The 18,640-nt window shown below is 36.4% G+C and overlaps 1 protein-coding gene across 2 annotated transcripts in view; it reads left to right on the top strand.

The window, feature by feature from the left end:
• The window catches only part of grb10b (growth factor receptor-bound protein 10b), a 204,919-nt gene that overhangs the window by 170,166 nt on the left and 16,113 nt on the right, over window positions 1-18,640 (top strand). For both annotated transcript variants that reach the window (XM_028817950.2, XM_028817951.2), the window contains exons 9-14: window positions 1,894-2,031; window positions 6,929-7,039; window positions 11,220-11,318; window positions 11,915-11,992; window positions 14,232-14,348; window positions 17,820-17,886. In XM_028817950.2, the coding sequence (XP_028673783.1) occupies window positions 1,894-2,031; window positions 6,929-7,039; window positions 11,220-11,318; window positions 11,915-11,992; window positions 14,232-14,348; window positions 17,820-17,886 (610 nt within the window). The remainder of the gene's footprint in view (window positions 1-1,893; window positions 2,032-6,928; window positions 7,040-11,219; window positions 11,319-11,914; window positions 11,993-14,231; window positions 14,349-17,819; window positions 17,887-18,640) is intronic.

Below are 18,640 nucleotides of genomic sequence, written 5' to 3'. Positions count from 1 at the left end.
CTGCCTGGCAAAAGAGCCAGTTTTCAAACTAACATAATTGCCCTTGGCATTCTGTGAAATGCTGATGACACATTGTCACTGTTATGTTTTTATGATTTACTTTGTTTCATCCTTGTACTTTTTGTGCTGTAATCTTCCAAATCCTTACTGCTTTTTGTATGGAATCTGCTTGTTTCTAGCCATTTTGTGCTAAGATGCATGGTTTTACATTTTCTTGTTTGGATGTGACGACATGCCCTATGACTGAAACATGCGCCTCTTGTGTAACTGTTGTTTACGCATTTTCAAGCTCCCTATTTTTAAGTAACTTTTTATAAAAAGTGATATAATAATGAAATGTAACATTTGCATGAAATTGTTCAACTTCTGCTGCATTTCTTTGCTATAGATGACAATATATTTAAATAGTTTCGGAGTCTTAAATGAATACTCCACCCTAAAATATTTTTTTTATATGTTGCTTATCCCCCAGTTTGTAATGATGGTTAAGGAAATGTTTTAATCATATTTTCGTGGAGAATAGGCAATAACATTTCTATAGATTGTAAGGCATTCACTGACAGCAGTAAACAATATTTGAAAGCACAATACTGTGTCAACAGCTTTCATGTTTGTGGACTACTTTCATTTTTTGGAAGTATTTATTTACTAATATTTAAAAAAAAAAAAGTACATATAATTTGCACATTGTGAGTAGTCAACTAGATGACATACAGATTATGCGGCTTAAGTAACATTAGATATTTTCAAGATGTTTTGATGCAGTATTATGCAGCGTTAAGTCACTATGGACTCCTGTTATATCAGAAATGTTATGTCCATTCTCCACGAAACATGACAGTAATAATTTTTCTCGGTCATCATGACAAACTACATAATATTTTAGTATTCAGTTAAGCATTTTTTTTTTTTTTTGCAATGAATGTTCTCAGTTAATTCATAATTTAGTTTTCAATTGAATACAGTGCTCTATTCCACAATCAAGTGTCAAAATCTGTCTGTCTATTATGTAGTGCCTGTGTGTCTTCCTACCAAGATGGCACAGATTAAGTGTTCTTTTCTTTAACACCTCATGATATCCAGTAACTTTCTACTCTTTATAAGATGATTAACTGCTCCCTGGTTGTTATGTTTATTTCGTATCTATGCCTTCATAAGCTCAGGAATTGATTTGCTAATTAGTTCAGCCAATCAGAACTGACCAGTTCATTTGCTGCCCTCCTGATTATCTGCTGAAATAAAATTAACTTATTTGTAACCACTGCAGTGTGACTTTGGTGATTATTTAAAAGGAAATCTACAACAACAATTAAATGAGTAATTAAATATACAGCAGTATACAGTATCTGAGTCACTAGGAGTTGGTAAAGGGCTGTGTCAGTGTATACTGGAAAGGGGGGAAAAAAGTTACAGGTTATTTCTACACTGACAAGGCAAGAAGATAGACTCGATGATTCAGCTCTATAGCCTTTATCAGGTGTTTAATTCTGGGAAAGGAATACAGAGAGTTGAGGGAAGAAGAAAATGTCTAACATAGTCTCTTGGGAAGGGTTTTAAAAGGAGACATGGTGGATCAGAGCTAGTTACAGCCAATGAAGTTACTGAAATGCTGCATCAGAATGCATCTGCTAAGAGGGAAAAGCTTAAAAGGTTATTCCCATGCTGTAAAAAGAAAGAAGGTAAGAGATGACATGTTTCAGCCGTGTATAGCCTTGCGTCAGGTGTGTAACTCACAAGTCACTAGTTAAATATCCACGTTGACATCTCAATATGTGTTATGATCCATAAAATGAAAAAACAATGCAATGCATCTCCTCCTCCTATAACATCCTAAGACACAGTGCTTTTCAGTATTGTCTTCTTCTGATTTTATCATGTTCTGTCCCCCCCAAGAATCTTTTGAACTCCAGTAGCTGCCCTGAAATTCAGGGATTTCTTCACATTAAAGATATGAATCGAAAGTCCTGGAAGAAGATTTATATCTTTTTAAGAAGATCTGGAGTATACCTCTCTACAAAAGGCACGTCTAAGGTATGTTTAACTAAATCATTACTGGGAAAATATATAATTCTTTTCATTTCAGTTTGTTTTGCAAAGATATGTTTGAGTTTGTTAACAATTACAGTATACACATGAGAACTTTTTGTATGCTCACATTGGTTTTAATGTTGTCTGCATAAATAGATTGTGAGAATGCTTTAAACTTAAGCGAGTTGAGATAATATTGGTTGACACTACAGTCTCGAGTTGAACAGCCTTGTTTAGTACAGAGAGTATTTCAAAAAACACTTCAGATTTTTTCTTTAGCGGACACCTCCTGATACAACTGTATGAGAAAACCCCCATATGTGATGTACCATTTGACTCCTCTTGATGTCTGTCAATGAATGTCGTGCTTTTTGGGGCTTACTCCCATTTTCAGTCCTCTAGATCAGAAAAAAACCCTTGTTTGTAATCCATTTTTGGACTGTTATTTTGTGCAGGAAATTACGCGCTTATCATAAACAATAAACTAATAGGGGTCTTCAGCAAAAATAATCCAGAAGAACTTGGAAGTTGTGCAGGCTTCAGCCGGAAAAAAATGTGGATTGGTAATATTGGCATGTTGAGTGTCATCTTATGTTATTTCAAAGTTGCTGATACTGAATTTGATGAAGTTTTGATTATTTACCAGTGGTACTACCCTCCAAGAGTCACCCCCGGAAGGATAAACATGACAAATTTCAAACATAAGCTTGTGGGGTATCATTTTAGACTATTTCAAGGTCAGTGGTTATGAATATGAGGTTATTTTTAATCATTTACTTGGGACCTCGATCAGAGAGTGAAAAATAAATTTCTCTTACAATCAAGAATATTGATTTTTAACATTTCAGTTGAAGCTTATTTTAATATCTTCTTGTTGTTCTTTCTTATTTTAATTATGTAATTTTCCCCCTCATTAAATAAATACATCTCTATTATAAAAAAAAATCTTGGAACGAGACGAGACGAGACTTTTTTTCCAGCAATGAGACGTAATCTTTTGAAAAGCGACTGAGAGACACGGTCAAGTCACGTCATACTTACAACCTTTGGAAGCAAGTCCCATGAGACGGTGACTTTTGCAAGTCACGCCCTACTTACAACCATTTTCAAACAAGACCACGGTCATCTAACCTCTCAGTCATTGGAGTGCTTTTGGCAGACACACTTCCTGTGCTCTCAATTCTTAATTTTATACATTCTAGATGACACGTCAACGATTAAGCGAAGAAGAAAGAGCAGCGTGTCAAAAAGAGACCCAAAAGCGTTGGAGAGAAAAGAATGCAAAAAAGAACAAAAATAATCTTATGTGCAAATTCTGAAAATAAGGAAAATAATATTCAGATTGTCCCGCGAAGACTTTGTGCCAAGAGATTTAACCACACCCGGGGCCAGAAAAAGACAAAGTAGAACATCGTAAAGAATTCAAAAAAGTTGGCATGATACACATGCAGAGCAGGTTAGAGATAATGGAAGTAGGAAAATTCGAAAGTCTCAAAAAATGATAGTAAAGATCGCATTAGCACAAACAAACGGAAAATATTACTCGGTGAAATAACGGAACGGCGAAAAGAGATTGAATAGTGTTTGAGGATGTCTGGGGGAGAAGAGAGACAAGGCACAAAGCATAGCTGTTGTATGGGCTTTTTTGAGACGCCACATGAGATGCAGATCATGTGGCACGGCAGCAGCAAGCCAGTGGCTGATCGAGCAAAGAGGGGGTTAAAAAAAAAAAAAAAAACTTTCCCATTGTATCGCCGTTTAAGAGGGGTTTCAGAGGAGCAACCGCGTCTCCTTGGGGTGTGTTCAGCCTCCCTCTTCACAATGGCTCGTAGCTCATGCCGGGGCCGGGGAGGTGATTGTTGGTGAGCAAAACGAGCAGGGGGCAAAGCCCCGTAGTTTCTTATAAACACAACAAACAGGTACAGTGCATGCTAATTCAGATTTTATGGTATTATTTTTAAAAGATATGCTTGGAAATACTAGGATGATTAAGTACTTGCCTGTAAAAGTTTGATGGGTTTAACAACCCTACTAACAGAAATACTACTTGGCTTCTTAATACATTAGTATATTAGAAGAGACATGAAACTCCTAAGTACAGAAATTATTTCCATTCTTGCTGTCGTGCTTTGGGGGCCTCAGAATTTTAATAATGTAAAAGTAACAAAACCACCACACTCAAGTGCATTGTTTTAAATAAAAGAACAAAGAGGAGACTGTCCATTCCATCTCATCAGGCAGAAATTGTGATTTGCAGACTTGAATTGAGTGTGTCTGCCAGTGGAAGCTAAAACTGGGAAACTATAAGGTAGTAGTAGCCTTTTTGTATTAGCAGTGAAAAATATGTTCTGAACACATTTTGTTTTTCCCTCAGTTATTAATTTTATGATAAAGAAAATTATACTGTAAAATATAATATCAAGAAGGCAGGTTACTGATGTGAATGATTTCATCCTTGTAAGGATGGCAACATGAGGTAAAACCGTAAAGCCATTTTCCACTAAATGTGCTGGGAAGTGGTGTACACTGAACTTAATGTTCTTTTCTGTTTTGGTCCTTTACCTATTGCCCTGATGCATTTTTGTACAGAAGCAGGTTGGAGAGATGTTAGGAAAAAAATTGCTCTGTGCAACAATGCACTGTTTTGCAGCTTTTGCCAGGTGATGAACATCTCAGCATTCCCAAATCTCCTTAATATTTAGTGTTATCAAGAGGTTTAATGAGGCCAGATCAGCTGTCCATGTCTTCAGATTACACTGCATGGTCCACCCTTTTCAGCTTATAGCAGATATGTCCAGCATGGTCTTGTTAGCAGATACCCAAGTAAATGTGCTGTATCCAGTATTATGAATTAGAATTTGATTAAAGCATCATAAAACTTAAAGTGATGGTTATGCATTTATTGTCTAAATATTTTCAGCATATTCTTTGTCAGGAGTGTAGAAATATAAAAGATCACATCTTCACTTATGTCTGCATACCTAAGAGAACCATTTCCATTCAGGAAAAAAAAAATCTATGCAGTAGGATTTAGTCCCCTCCGCAATTATTAGTACTCCTGGTAAAGATGAGCAAATAAGGTCATAAAAACCATCACCTTTTGGTAAAATACCTTAATGTCACACAGAAAAAATAAGAGAAATCCAACCTATAAATGAAGTAAATTTTATTATGAGAAAACATAATTCTTAATCAAGAAATAATTATTTTTAACAAAATCACACATGCCACTATTATTGGCATCCCTGTATGTAGTCCTTTGTATAATCTCCCTTTGCCAGTAAAATAGCACTCTTCTCCCATAACATCTTATAATGTTGGAGAATATCGAGCAGGGAATCTGAGACTAATCCTTTTATCAGAATCACTCCACATCATTCAGGGTTCGAGACCCTCTCGTCTTTGGCTCAATCCCACAGGTTTTTTAGACTTTTTTTGGATCATCGTCCTACTACAAGATCCAATGATAACCCAGTTTTAATTTCTTGGAAGAGGTAGCCAGATTTAAATTTAATGTCTCATAGGTTTTCATGGAATCCATGATACTTTGTAGCCTAACAAGGTTCCCAGGGTAAAACTTCATAGAATGTCCACCATATTTGACAGTGGGAATTGGGTTCTTTTTAGTATAGACACCCTTCTTTTTATGCCAAACTCACTGAGTGTTTGTCGCCATAGAACTTAATTTTCATTTCATCTGACTATAGAACATGACTCCAAACAAAGTTCCAGTGGGATTTAGCAAACTCCAGATTCGCAACACGTATATAGGAACATTGCAATACCATCAGAATGAAAGACCCACTGTCTCTGATTTACACTAATGCAAGTTCCACTGGACACACATTTAACTGGCACACTGTGAAAGCATGCTGAATTGTGGCTCTCTAATGAAAATGCCATTAACAGACACTTGGATTTGAACCCGGCATATGCAAGCTTAAAAAGGTGTTTATGAGCAACAATCCTCTAAACCCCACCTCCTCAATTCCCCCAAAATCCCCACATCCATCTTTCCTCCTCTCCTCATTTGCTATATATTGCCTTGGGCTCCTGTAAGTCTAATCATTTTCCTCTGATGAGGATTCCTGGTAGGAATCGAAAGCTTAGGAATAAAAAAAATTAAGATACATGATTCATTTGACAAAAGACAAACTGTAAAAATCAATAAACAAAAAAAAAGTTAACGCTAGCTACGTGGAGGCAAGTTACACTCCAAAACACAGAGGTAGACCGACTCCCCACTCCTGATGTCATGCTTCTCCTCCCCTCTTCCACAGCCTCTGTCTTGGATTTGCGCAAATATATAGCTCCTGCAAACGAACTATGATTCTTAGCGCGACGAGAGAAGTCGCAAAATCAACTGGAATGTTCAAGCAAATTCTAGAAAAAAACCTGATCTAAATCTGTTAAGCAGTTGTACCATTCGCTAACTAAACGGATGTAAGATATGCCTTGAGGCTGGCGCATGAGTGTGGAGGGCCCCACCCCGAGGCCCGCTGCGTCTCTCTCGGATTCACACCACAAATAAATTGGTACCGCAAGAGAATTATGATATATAGCACAATGAGAGAAGTCACAAAATCAACCGGAATGTTCAAGCAAATTCTATAAAAAAAAAAAAAAAAAAAAAAAAAAAACCCTGATCTAAATCCGTTAAGTAGAGAGAGAGGTGTGTGTGTGTTTATCCACTGTATCTGTTTATGTATTTATTTAAAGACTTTCTGTAAAAAGCTACATTTTCCCCTGGAGACAAAGTTCTGTCTATATTCACAGCAAGTAGTAGATCATCCTTGAAGAATATGTCATTAAATTTTTAAAATAATTTGTATTTATTTTTATTGCAAAAATGTTACAATTAAAAGCATTTGGTCTGAGTCAAAGTGCATTTTTCTTACAGGAGCCAAGACATTTGCAATTAATAGCTGATCTTGAAGACAGTAACATCTTTTCTGTGGTAGCTGGGAAGAAGCTATATGGTACTCCAACTGACTTTGGCTTCTGTATTAAGGTTGGCTTTTCCTTTAATTATTCTTTATGTTGTGACATTTTATTGCTTTAGTAATAGTTTGATAAGCTTCTCCTTAGCTGCACACATTCATAAATTAGTTTAGCATGTTCTAGTTAAATTGCACATTCTGAATTTGTTTGGACAAAATAAAACCTGGAAATACAAACTTAATTATTAGTGTTATTATGATCCACCTGCAAGTCCCAGTACTAACACTGAGCACACAAGCCCGTTATAGGGTATACACCTATGCACAGGCACCCACATTTACTCAGAAAAAGATATCAGTTTTAATATGTTTGTAAGTTGTGGGATGAAACTGGTGTAAACTTGGGGAGACCATACAAATTCCAGCTAAAAGGTACTGTACTTGAAAAACAAACGGGCGTCCAAGTGCTCTGAAACAATAACACCTACCACTGGTGCCGATGTAATTTATTAAAAATGTGTTAAAAGTTAAATGTTTATTGTAGTTATGCGTATCTCAGTAGGATAACATTTAATACCTGAGTTATCTGAGAGGAGAAAACGTAGACCATTGACTCTTAATATTTGTTGTATTATGAGATAACTTTACTAAAGCCAAGATGAGCATTCATTTTTGGGTGAAATTCTTAATTTACAATATATTAACTTATCAGATCTTTATCTAGTCTTGGTTTCATAATTTAGACCTTTTTCCTGGTGCTTTATTAGTAGTACGTTAACTGTACTGGTGACTAGCAGTATCTAAAGGTCTACTGATCCTAGTTGAATGTGTTACCTGGAAAAATAGTTACAGTATCAAAGTATGTAATAAAATGCATTCTTATTTTTTTTAGTCATTTATATTGTATTAAAAACACATTAATGATACCAGATACTTGTAATTCAGATTCAGTGGCACAACACTATTTTTACTTAATGTTTCTTGTCAAGGTGTTTAACGGTCTTCAGAGAAATATATAACGCATTACAAGTCATTTCTATGTCGTCTTGGAATTTTTCTCAAGTCTTACTTTCATTTTGCAAGAACTAGATTAAACCCATACCAAAGAGAAAATCTGTACATTTAACGTCCCTCATAGACCCCTCATGGACCCCGTGATCATCAGAGGTGACTGTGTGCAGATGGTGCAGACCTATAAATACCTGGGAGTGCAGCTGGATGATAAATTAGACTGGACTGCCAATACTGATGCTCTGTGTAAGAAAGGACAGAGCCGGTTATACTTCCTTAGAAGGCTGGCGTCCTTCAACATCTGCAATAAGATGCTGCAGATGTTCTATCAGACGGTTGTGGCGAGCGCCCTCTTCTATGCGGTGGTGTGCTGGGGAGGCAGCATTAAGAAGAAAGACGCCTCACGCCTGGACAAACTGGTGAGGAAGGCAGGCTCTATTGTTGGCATGGAGCTGGACAGTTTAACATCTGTGGCAGAGCGACGGGCACTCAGCAGGCTCCTATCAATTATGGAAAATCCACTGCATCCACCAAACAGTGTCATCACTAGACAGAGGAGCAGCTTCAGCGACAGACTGCTGTCACTGTCCTGCTCCACTGACAGACTGAGGAGATCATTCCTCCAACACACTATGTAACTCTTCAATTCCATCTGGGGGGGTAAACGTTAACATTATACAAAGTTATTGTTTGTTTTTACCTGCATTATTATCAATCTTTAAAATTGTTTTTTGTATCAGTAACATGCTGGTGGAGTATGTGAATTTCCCCTTGGGATTAATAAAGTTTATCTATCTATCTATCTATCTATCTATCTATCTATCTATCTATCTATCTATCTATCTATCTATCTATCTATCTATCTATCTATCTATCTATCTATCTATCTATCTATCTATCTATCTATCTATCTATACAGTTTTTAAAAAAAAGTGCATACAATGTCAGTGTTTAGTCAAATACTAAACTGTTTTATAAAAATGCAAACTAGTATTAAGAATATTATAGATTCTTCTTATAAACACTACTATAATAAAGAAGATAAAATAGCTGTTAAAAACTGGGTGATAAAATGTCACACGTACACATATTTATGTATGTCACATCTTGTATTTCGGTGAGAATAGTAAATCATTCTTAGCACGCTTCATTTAAAATAAAGATTTGCATCATCAGAGACTGGGTACATTCTGGAAAAATTCAAATGTGTGTGTTTGCAAAGTAAGATAATTCAAGCACAAAGCACATGCCAATCCAACTATAGTATCAGGTGCTCCTGTTTGGGAAGGTTGGTCTTAACCAGCCCACCTTCGAAAATAAAGGTGGTGTTGAGTGGGTTGAAGTGAAATCAGCTTTGTCATGGATAAGTTTTTAAAAACAGACTCCAGTCAGTGCATTGAAAACAGTCCTGCAATTTCCTACATGCTCTCTCTTACCAAGTTTTGATTGTTCTATTAATTGTTTTTTCCTTATAACAATAAGCTGCAACCTCTGGTTCAGCATTTAACATGTTGTTCAAACCTTGGAAGCACACTTTTCAGACTGACATGATTAGCATCACTGGCCACAATAAAGATCCCATGAGGGTATGCATGCCATTGTTTGTTTATTATTGCTAGCATGCAGTCAAGTGCTGTATTAACATTAGCCTCCAGTGGAATATACACAGCTATAATAACAGCAACCTACATCTCCTGAGGTAGATAAAGTCTGCATTTAACTTTGAAAAACTCCATTGTCAGGTAGACAGTGTTTGTCAATAATAACACTATCTGTACATCAGTTATTTGTGTACACACACAGACCACCTCCACAGCTTTTATCAGATTCCTTACTTCTGTCGCTGCTTGGGGTTGAAAGGCCCGTTAGCTCAATAGCGGAGTCCGGTACTTCTGGATGGAGCCAGGTCTCTGTGATAACCATCACCTTGTGGATTGCTCCTCATCTAAATTAAAACATCAGCTTGACATCCTTGCTTTTGCTTCCGCTCTCTCCACCGCCTCCGTTCTCTGTCGCTGTGTATGAAGATCCAATGGAGTCCCTGGTGCTCTAGTAATCTCCATTGGCATTTAGTAAGTACAGTATAATGAAAATTTTCAGTATCATACTGTTTTTGCATCGACACAATGCAAATCAATAATTTCCGAGTATAATGGATCACATTCAAAGTGCCTGAGCTGATTTCCCAAGGCACAATTAAAACAACAACCAGATACATTTTCATTTAAGAGAGGTTCCAGCCACATCATCTGAGCACACTGCCAACCTTAGTGCCGTGAGGTTAAGTTTTGAAGTAAGGCAGTTATAGACACTAATGGCACCACAGAATTGGCAATATATTGATTAGCACTCTGTACACATGATAGGCATGACTGTAAACAAATTGAAAGCCACCAAATCATAAACGTTATGTATGGGAGTGGCTACTTTCTGTTACATGTTGTCATAATGCAGTTGTTGAGAGCTTAGTCATCCTGTCACAGGTGTCTTTCTTTTCTACAGTTCAGCAGAATGCCTTTCAAGGCTTAGTGTGTTCTGTCACGACGTTTTAGAAAAAAATTTATTTCAGTCTCTGTGTGTTTTTTATGTTTAAATGAGTAGATTTGTGGTTAGTTCTACACATTCTGTCAGAATTAATGGTATCAAGTCTCCAGCTACACCACAACACTGCTTAGTATAAAGTGGGTTTGGAAGATGGATGGATGAAGGAATGAATATGAGCTCTTTTTTCTTAGACTGAATTATTTCAAAATAAAAGCTTCGGCAGCTTTTGGAAATTTATGGTCACTGTTTGCTTTCCGTACATATAGCAGCATGTTCTCAGAAATTAGTATTTTTTGTCTTTCTTGATCTGAAGGCATTGTCTATCTTTGTTACATGAGAACTATCTATCCCTTAGCTTCACTCCCAACCCTCACTAGGGAAAAGTGAGAACAGGAATGATGTTTGACCATCTACTAAGAGCTTCACATACTTTTGCCACTCACAAATATATAATATTCGATCATTTTCCTCAATAAATAAATGACCAAGTATAATATTTTTTTCTCATTTGTTTAACTGGTTTCTCGATCTACTTTTAGTATTTGAGTGAAAATCTGATAATGTTTTAGGTCATATTTATGCAGAAATATAGAAAATTCTTTGGGGTTCACAAACTTTAAAGCACAACTGTAAAATCAGTGTATTTTCTGTTCACAGACACTTAAGGCTTGGAATAAATACTACTTTCTCTTACAGCCTAATAAAACAAGGAATGAATCGAAAGAACTGAGACTTTTATGTGCTGACGATGAACAGAGCAGAACTTGCTGGATGACGGCTTTCAGACTTTTCAAAGTACTCAATTTCTTAAACATGTATTGATTAAAATAGTAATAATCTGATGTTGAGGTCTGCAATTGAATAATAGTATTTGCTTCTGTATTGCATGAATGTTACATTTTTCATCTCTGCCCCATCCTGTAACCCTATACAGACACCATCATTTATTTCAGGTTTTTTTCTTTCTTTTTCACTGGCCTAAATGGCAACCTTTAACTTTAATAATGTTATAAGGGTAAGCTAAAAAAACAAATGAGTAAATAATGGTTTTCATTGCCTTAAGTTCTAGTTGTTGTTAATATATTTGATTATTGTGAAATAGCCTCGTCTTTTTTTGTCTTGCATGGTTTCATTTTGCTCATATGTAGTCATTGAAACCAAACAAATTAGTGTTAAGGGTAGAAAAGTAAACATAACTTCTGCCAATATAAATTGATTCAAAACCTTAATGTTAGAGCAAGTGCCAGTTTCTTAGGTGTTAATATTCATGTTCCCATAGTTTCTTTTTGTTCTTTTAAGTGATGTGTTGGGGAATTGGTAGCTAACATAAACCTTTTACATTGCATTTCTTCAATGAAAAACTAATGGAGCACAATTTGTTTCCTCCTTAGTATGGCATTTTGCTGTATCAGAACTTCAAAATTCCACAGCAAAGAAAGCCAGTACTGTCTCATTTTTCAACACCAGTGGTAAGATTTTTTTTTTCTCTAAACATCCCTTTTGTATATCTTTGGTTTACTTTTGCGCTTAATAACAAGCTTTTAAGAACAGGTCTGCCATTTTAAAGAATAAAAGAACTGTTAAGCTGAAGTGACCAGAGGTAATACTGAGCTTCTTCAAGACTGAATAATATTTTACATCTTTATAACTAGATGAAGCAAAATGAACAGCTTCTGTCTTAACTTTAAATCTGAGGAACATTTAACGAGGCATGACACTGTAAATTGTACAGATGTGTGCTGCTGCTTCTTGTTAGACGTCAGTGTGGCAGGCAGAAATCTTTGCATGCAGGGTGGTGGTTAGGAGTGCTGGCTGTAGTGGCTGATAGTCATTGCCTGCTGGATAGTGACTAACATTCAGCCCCTGCTGGTTGGCAGCACAAAGTGCAGATGCCTTGTGAAGTATTGGGGTATTCTGTCTAATACCAGTTTTCAAAGGCAGCCTTTAGAGTTCCATTCATGCCTCACTCTGAGCTATTTTAAGACATGACAAACCGAGACTGTACAGGGAAGACTGACAATGCCTAGCAGCACCTAGCTCTAAAAAATACTCCCTCTCCATTGAGAGGACACTTGAGTCGACCAGCCCTATCTTGTTATTCAAAACTTCATGGTGCGTTCTTTATTGAATGTCTTGGCTGTTTGCTTAAGATTCCTGGAAAAAGAAATGCTCCCTGTTTTCTCTTTTAAATGTCCTTCCATTTAGTTGTCTATTATCAATATGGAGGTGGGAAAAAAATCTGATGTCTGCCCTTTGACAGTGATGTAAAAGATTTAAAAAATCCTTATTCAGTTGTGAATTATATAATGCTCAAGATATGAAATGCTCTGTTCCTTTAATTACTCGGAGTAGGATAGACCCTAGCAGCTGTAGAGGGGATTGAGGCTTTTTGTGGGTTTTCAATAAAACATGTGCTATACAACTGGCTTCTCCCTTTCAGAATAAAAATGTTGTAGAATTATAAATACTTGACTATTACACTATGTTCTATTACCTACATACAATGTTGGCCTTTTTGAACATAATCTGCCATCTCACTGGTCACACTATTTGATATTATTTAAATGTCTGTCGCTTTACTCTGCTTATCTGTATCTATTGTGTTAGCAAAATACTAAGTAGCAGAGCCGACTGCCTCCAAAGGACTTAACTGTTGCTCTGACTGTTTCTGCATGCAGAATTGTATTTCTTGGCAGGTCTCACACAGTTTCCATCTTAAGCATAAACATTTGTATTTAAATGCATGCAATAGAAATAAAATTACATTTGTTCAGTAATGTTTCCTGTTTGTTCTCTTTAGTGCTTGTGTAAACTCTTATAAAGGCAGCCATTGTTGCCTGATGAAGATTCTTCTTTCAAAGTATATGTTAAAAATTTCTATTTATTTTGTGTGTATGTATATGATAAATGTGTGTATGTTTTTGTGTGTGTGTGTGTGTGTGTATATATATGCACAGTATTCTAGTGTATTTCTAATACAATAATTCTGATTGTGCACCCATTATAAAGGATCTTTTTCAAAAAAAGCATTTGGAATTAAATAGAGTTGCTGGTCAGGTCCAAAAAACTTGGTTAATGTTTATAGAAAATCAAATGTACAAAATTTTTAAATGTCTGACAAGGCAGAGTGGATTTAACAGGTTCAGTATAATTGGAACTGTTACTATCCAGGTCTGAGTCTTGGATGTTTTGCTTTAAAATAAACACACTTAGGTGTAAATGAGACCAAGTTAGTTGGTCATGTCTTCATTACATTCTTATTTGTATCTCGTTGGTTAAGAAAACAAAAAGTGATTTAAAAGCAGCTGTTAAGAATTTAAAGAAACAATTAAGTAATCTTTATAAGCACATGAACAAAAATTAAATCCAAAACGTATTTTGCAATAGCAACAAATCCTGGCTTCTAATTAAGACTATGGTAATGAGAAAATACCTCCTGTAGCTTCTGAGGCACTCCAGGATTGAGGTTGAGGATTCCTGATTTAAGGTATCCTGTCATACATTATTAATGATCAAATGTCATTTTATATAGAGATGAGTTTTGTTAAACTTTATTTTGGCACTAATGGAAAGGTTTAATTATATAAAACATAATATTTGAAAATATTTGTATAACAAACAATGCTTTCTTAGTTAAAAATAGTTTCTGTACAGTTGTTAAGAAAGCAGAAAATCATTGAAAAATTCACATTGTATGTGCCTTTTCAGAGAAGTGTATCTGAAAACTCCTTGGTTGCTATGGATTTCTCAGGAAGAATAGGAAGAGTCATTGAGAACCCAGTGGAAGCACAGAGTGCAGCCATGGAGGAAGGGCACGCATGGAGGGTAAAGACACATTTATTTTCTTTGCATTCCAGCTAAAATATATGGCATTCAAATTAACTATTAAAAATTATTGAAAAATTGTGTGAAGTTTTATGTCACAAGGTGTATATGTTTATCTACATAATGTTTGTTTTTTCTTTTTAATGTGCCTATTTCAACTTGATATAACACTAACAGACGTTGTTATGCAAAAATAGTGATGTTACTCCATGTGATGTCATGTTTATCAGATTCATTACTGTCATAAAAAAATTACATATGGTCAATGATCTTTACTGTTTATTCTTACTAGCGCTTGACACAAATTCTAGTCAGAGAACATGACTGCAAGTGGTGAATCTTGTCTTTTTAAGTTGTCAAATAATAGGAGCAGGATTTTCGTTGTGACTTTTCATCACACTTCCAAATCTCATATTGTGTCTTACAATGATACCTCATTTTGGCAGTCAGTCATTGTGGTACACACTGAAATAATAAAGATCTACACAAAATTTAAACACAAAGCTTTAAACAAACATCCGTGCAGGCATGTTGTCTATTTGCACAGTCCAAAATACTTGGTTTTCTTGCAGCCACCATTGTCCTTCTCTGTGTGTTGACAATGTATTGCCATTTGCAGCAATTAGGGATAAATACTCAATATTTACTGTATTAACTACTGCTTGTAATACTGTACAGGAGGTACAATTGCTTCTTTGCATTTGTTAGAAGTTTTTAAAATTTGGTCTCAAAAGCAAACTTTATATTACAGTCTCATTTGTGGAGTACTTGCACTTTGATTAGACAAAATTAAAAATAAATATGTTGTTCCAACAAGTTTCTAGTATTTCTTGCTTTGTGGAAGATAATTAGGAAAAAAAAACATCTCCGCAACTGGCACCAGCTCATTTTGGGGGCTACCTAAATACAAGGATGAATCAGATAACTTAAAATTGAGAGAAATTCTCAACACCTGTACCACTGTTATGTAAGTAGGCAACATTGTTGGCAGTGACTTTAGGAGTGTCTAGCAGATCACCAGCGTTAAGGGTGCCTATTAAAATTGGCAAGCCTGGACTGTGCGGCAAAGGCTAGTGCTCCTTGTAAAGGTAGCAAGCCACCTAAAAGAGCCATGTAAAAAGTAAAGAATCTATACTGGTATCTGATCTAGCTCCACAGTATAAAGATGGCAGCCCCAAACATGCACCAAAGAGGAGCAGTGCTCTGTCATCCACTTTTTGAGCAATGAAAAGGTGAAAACATTGAAATTCACGAAGGTTCAGTACAATAATGTCTGTCTGTCACTCCAGCAAGTGTACAGACCCCATACTGCCCATGCAACAGTTGCAACCATCGAGGACCAGCCCTTCGAATGTCTTTCACATCCAACATATGGTACTTGCTAGACCTTGTACATCTTTGGATCACTCATTTGGTCAATGGGCGTAAAAACTTTCAAGATGGATGAAAAGGTGCAGCAGGTGGTGCATGAGTGTAAGACATTTCCAGATGAGTCCATGCGTTTGGTAAGCTCTAGAGGACTTGTATCAAATGCCATGGAGATTACATAGAAAGATTACACAGTTGTTTGACACCTTTGCTACAATAAATTACGAAAGAAAAATGTGTTCATTTGACTCACCCACAGGACTGCTAAGAATTATAGTAATAGTAACACTAATTAATAATAAGACCACTATGAACTATAATCCCACACATATCCCTGGGGCCTTCCTCAGTGAGCCATGCCTGGTATACCTGCAATAAATTTCTTCTCTTAATCTGAAGGACCAACAATTCTAACAAAGTTTTTAATGGATCTTCAAGCTCACAATCTTTTTAAAGAAATTAAAAGAAAAAGGAAATGAAAATCATCCTTGAACTGTAATCTGCTCCAGATGAACCTACCATATTATTGTTTACTGCCCATATTTCATAAGCTTGGGTATTAAGGCAACTATGGCTGAGTTCGCCTCAAATTTTATTTGGAAACTTTATTCCTTCTGGGAAAATCCTGTTCTTGGCAGCTTAAACCCGGATCTGATGATAATGTAACCAAGGATGAGCTGGGCAAATGAGGGCACAAACAATCAGCAAGGGTTGATCCAAAGTGATAATTGACTTGTTTATAAAACAAAGAAAAAAACAAAGTGTTTAAAAAGTGCAGTGCCAGTCCAATATAAATAAATAGCCCAAGAAAAGCAAGGTGGAAATGGAGGTTAAAAAGTCAAATAAATAAATCCATAAATAATTCTTTAAACAGGGTGAAAACCAAAGGCACATTCTTCTTTTAAATACATGAGCCCTAGTGCTTCTCTCTAAAACTTGGCGTATCCTCTTATCACTTAAGTGCCTTGCAGCAAGAAGAGACACCCACTGACAGGCCCCCATCGCCAGTCCTTCTGCATCTGCGGGAAACGCTGCGCACCGGACCACTCCTACTCCCCAGTGTCACACTATAGGAGCGCCCTCTTAAGCCATGTTGACTGGTAGCTACACACTGCCCACTATGGGGCTCACTTGTGACCACCTGTCTCCATTTCTAACAGCACATGCTCTCCTGATCTTGCCTCTCACGTCCCTCTTAACCCAAATTCTTATTTAGTATTCTTTTTATTCTCATTTTTCTTGTCCAGGCTACATTTCAAGCTAAGGCTGGGTGCAGGCGCCACAATCGCCAACTCTTGAGACATGAACAAAATGCTTGACTGACCCACTCATGTCTGCGCGTGAATGTGTGATCAGCCAAGCACCTTAATCAACCTCACAGCGGTGTGTTTTTGTTTTCACATGCACCTGCACTCATCTGGAGCCTGCACAGTTTGACTTAAGTATTTAAAATAAAAACACACAATGCCATCAAACCTCTCTCATCACAAATCCATTTATTGGTCTCACTGCCTTGCCTGACTTCACACAGGTAAAAGACCCAGAGATATTTTATTGACAGCTATGAGATAAAATTTTGCATGTAGTGGCCTCCAGTATTCTTGCAGTCTGTGTACTAATCCGCTATATACTTACTGTACAGGGCTGAGGAACATCTTGTATATTGGCTCAAGAACAAAAATGCTTGTCCATTGTAACACAGTCGGCATGGAATCCTCAATGCTCCTCCTGAGACAACAATTATGCAATCCCTATTTGTTATTAAACTTGCTTCTCAGCATTGGCTTTCTCAGAAATGTATTGATCTGCATGTTCTTAAAACCATGATGATGATACTGGTTCTCATTTTTAATACTGTTTACATCATAGTAATGGGCATTAACTCTGGACGGCATGCATTTCACATCCTTGCTAGATTAACCCTTGGGGAAAGTAGTGACTTAGCACACTTCAAATAATATTTACTCTACCATACAGAGAAAATGTTGGTGTAATGCAGTGTAGACACTTTGTTCTTTAATGTCCAGTAATCAGTTTTGTTACTGTTATCAGTACTTTGCTTTGTTATACAAATTGTCTATTTTTTTTTCCTTCTCTATATAGAAACGAGGCCAGCGGATGAACATGCTTGGTAGCCCCAGTCCCCTTCATCCATCTGTACTCAGCTCAGGTATATTATGACTGTTATATCTGGTTGAAGTTTTTTGACTGTTTCTCAAAAAATTCCAAATAATAATTCTAATATTTTCAAGTACAAATTAAGTTGTTTTCTTTTAGTGCCACAACTAACATTTGTCTTAAACTTTTCCCCCCATGAAATTTGAGAAATTTTGTAAAACATTCTTCTTGGAACTAGGATATCATATTTTAAATGTTGCATAACATTGGTCTGTTGGAGATAGTTGAGGGCTTCTTGGAGAAAACACAAAACAAATGAGAGTGGGATCTACAGCAAGTACAACAAGAAAGACAACTGCTGCTTAAGATACACAAAGTGAAAGTATAGTCATGTGACAAAGAAATAAGTGTTTAGAGAAAGACATTATTCAGGGATGTACGCAGGGAAAAAAGGTAGGGGAAGGCAGTGTGGATAGACTACATCAGTGATTGGAATTGTATGGCTTTTAACAAGGCTGCAAGAAGAACAGAAGACAGTCCAAAATTTAGGCATGTCCACCTCACCGCCTCACTGATGGAGGTTGACACTAAACAAAGACAGTAACATTTGTAGGTCTAGCAGAAAATGTTCTGTATTAAAAATTCCAGTAGTAAATGAACAATTTAAGGATTTTCGTATCAAATATAATATTATGCACACATTATTTTAATATTAAACCTTTTGAAACTGATTTGGTTCAGTCAAAATAACTTAAATACTTTCTACTGACACTTTGGCCATTATTGCAACACCTGACCTGTCAGCT

This window comes from Erpetoichthys calabaricus, chromosome 13 (genome assembly GCF_900747795.2).
Source record: "Erpetoichthys calabaricus chromosome 13, fErpCal1.3, whole genome shotgun sequence".
In the NCBI taxonomy this organism is placed as follows: Eukaryota; Metazoa; Chordata; class Cladistia; order Polypteriformes; family Polypteridae; genus Erpetoichthys; species Erpetoichthys calabaricus.
Note: the sequence above shows the minus strand (reverse complement) of the source record. Positions and strands in the feature narration are given on the sequence as shown.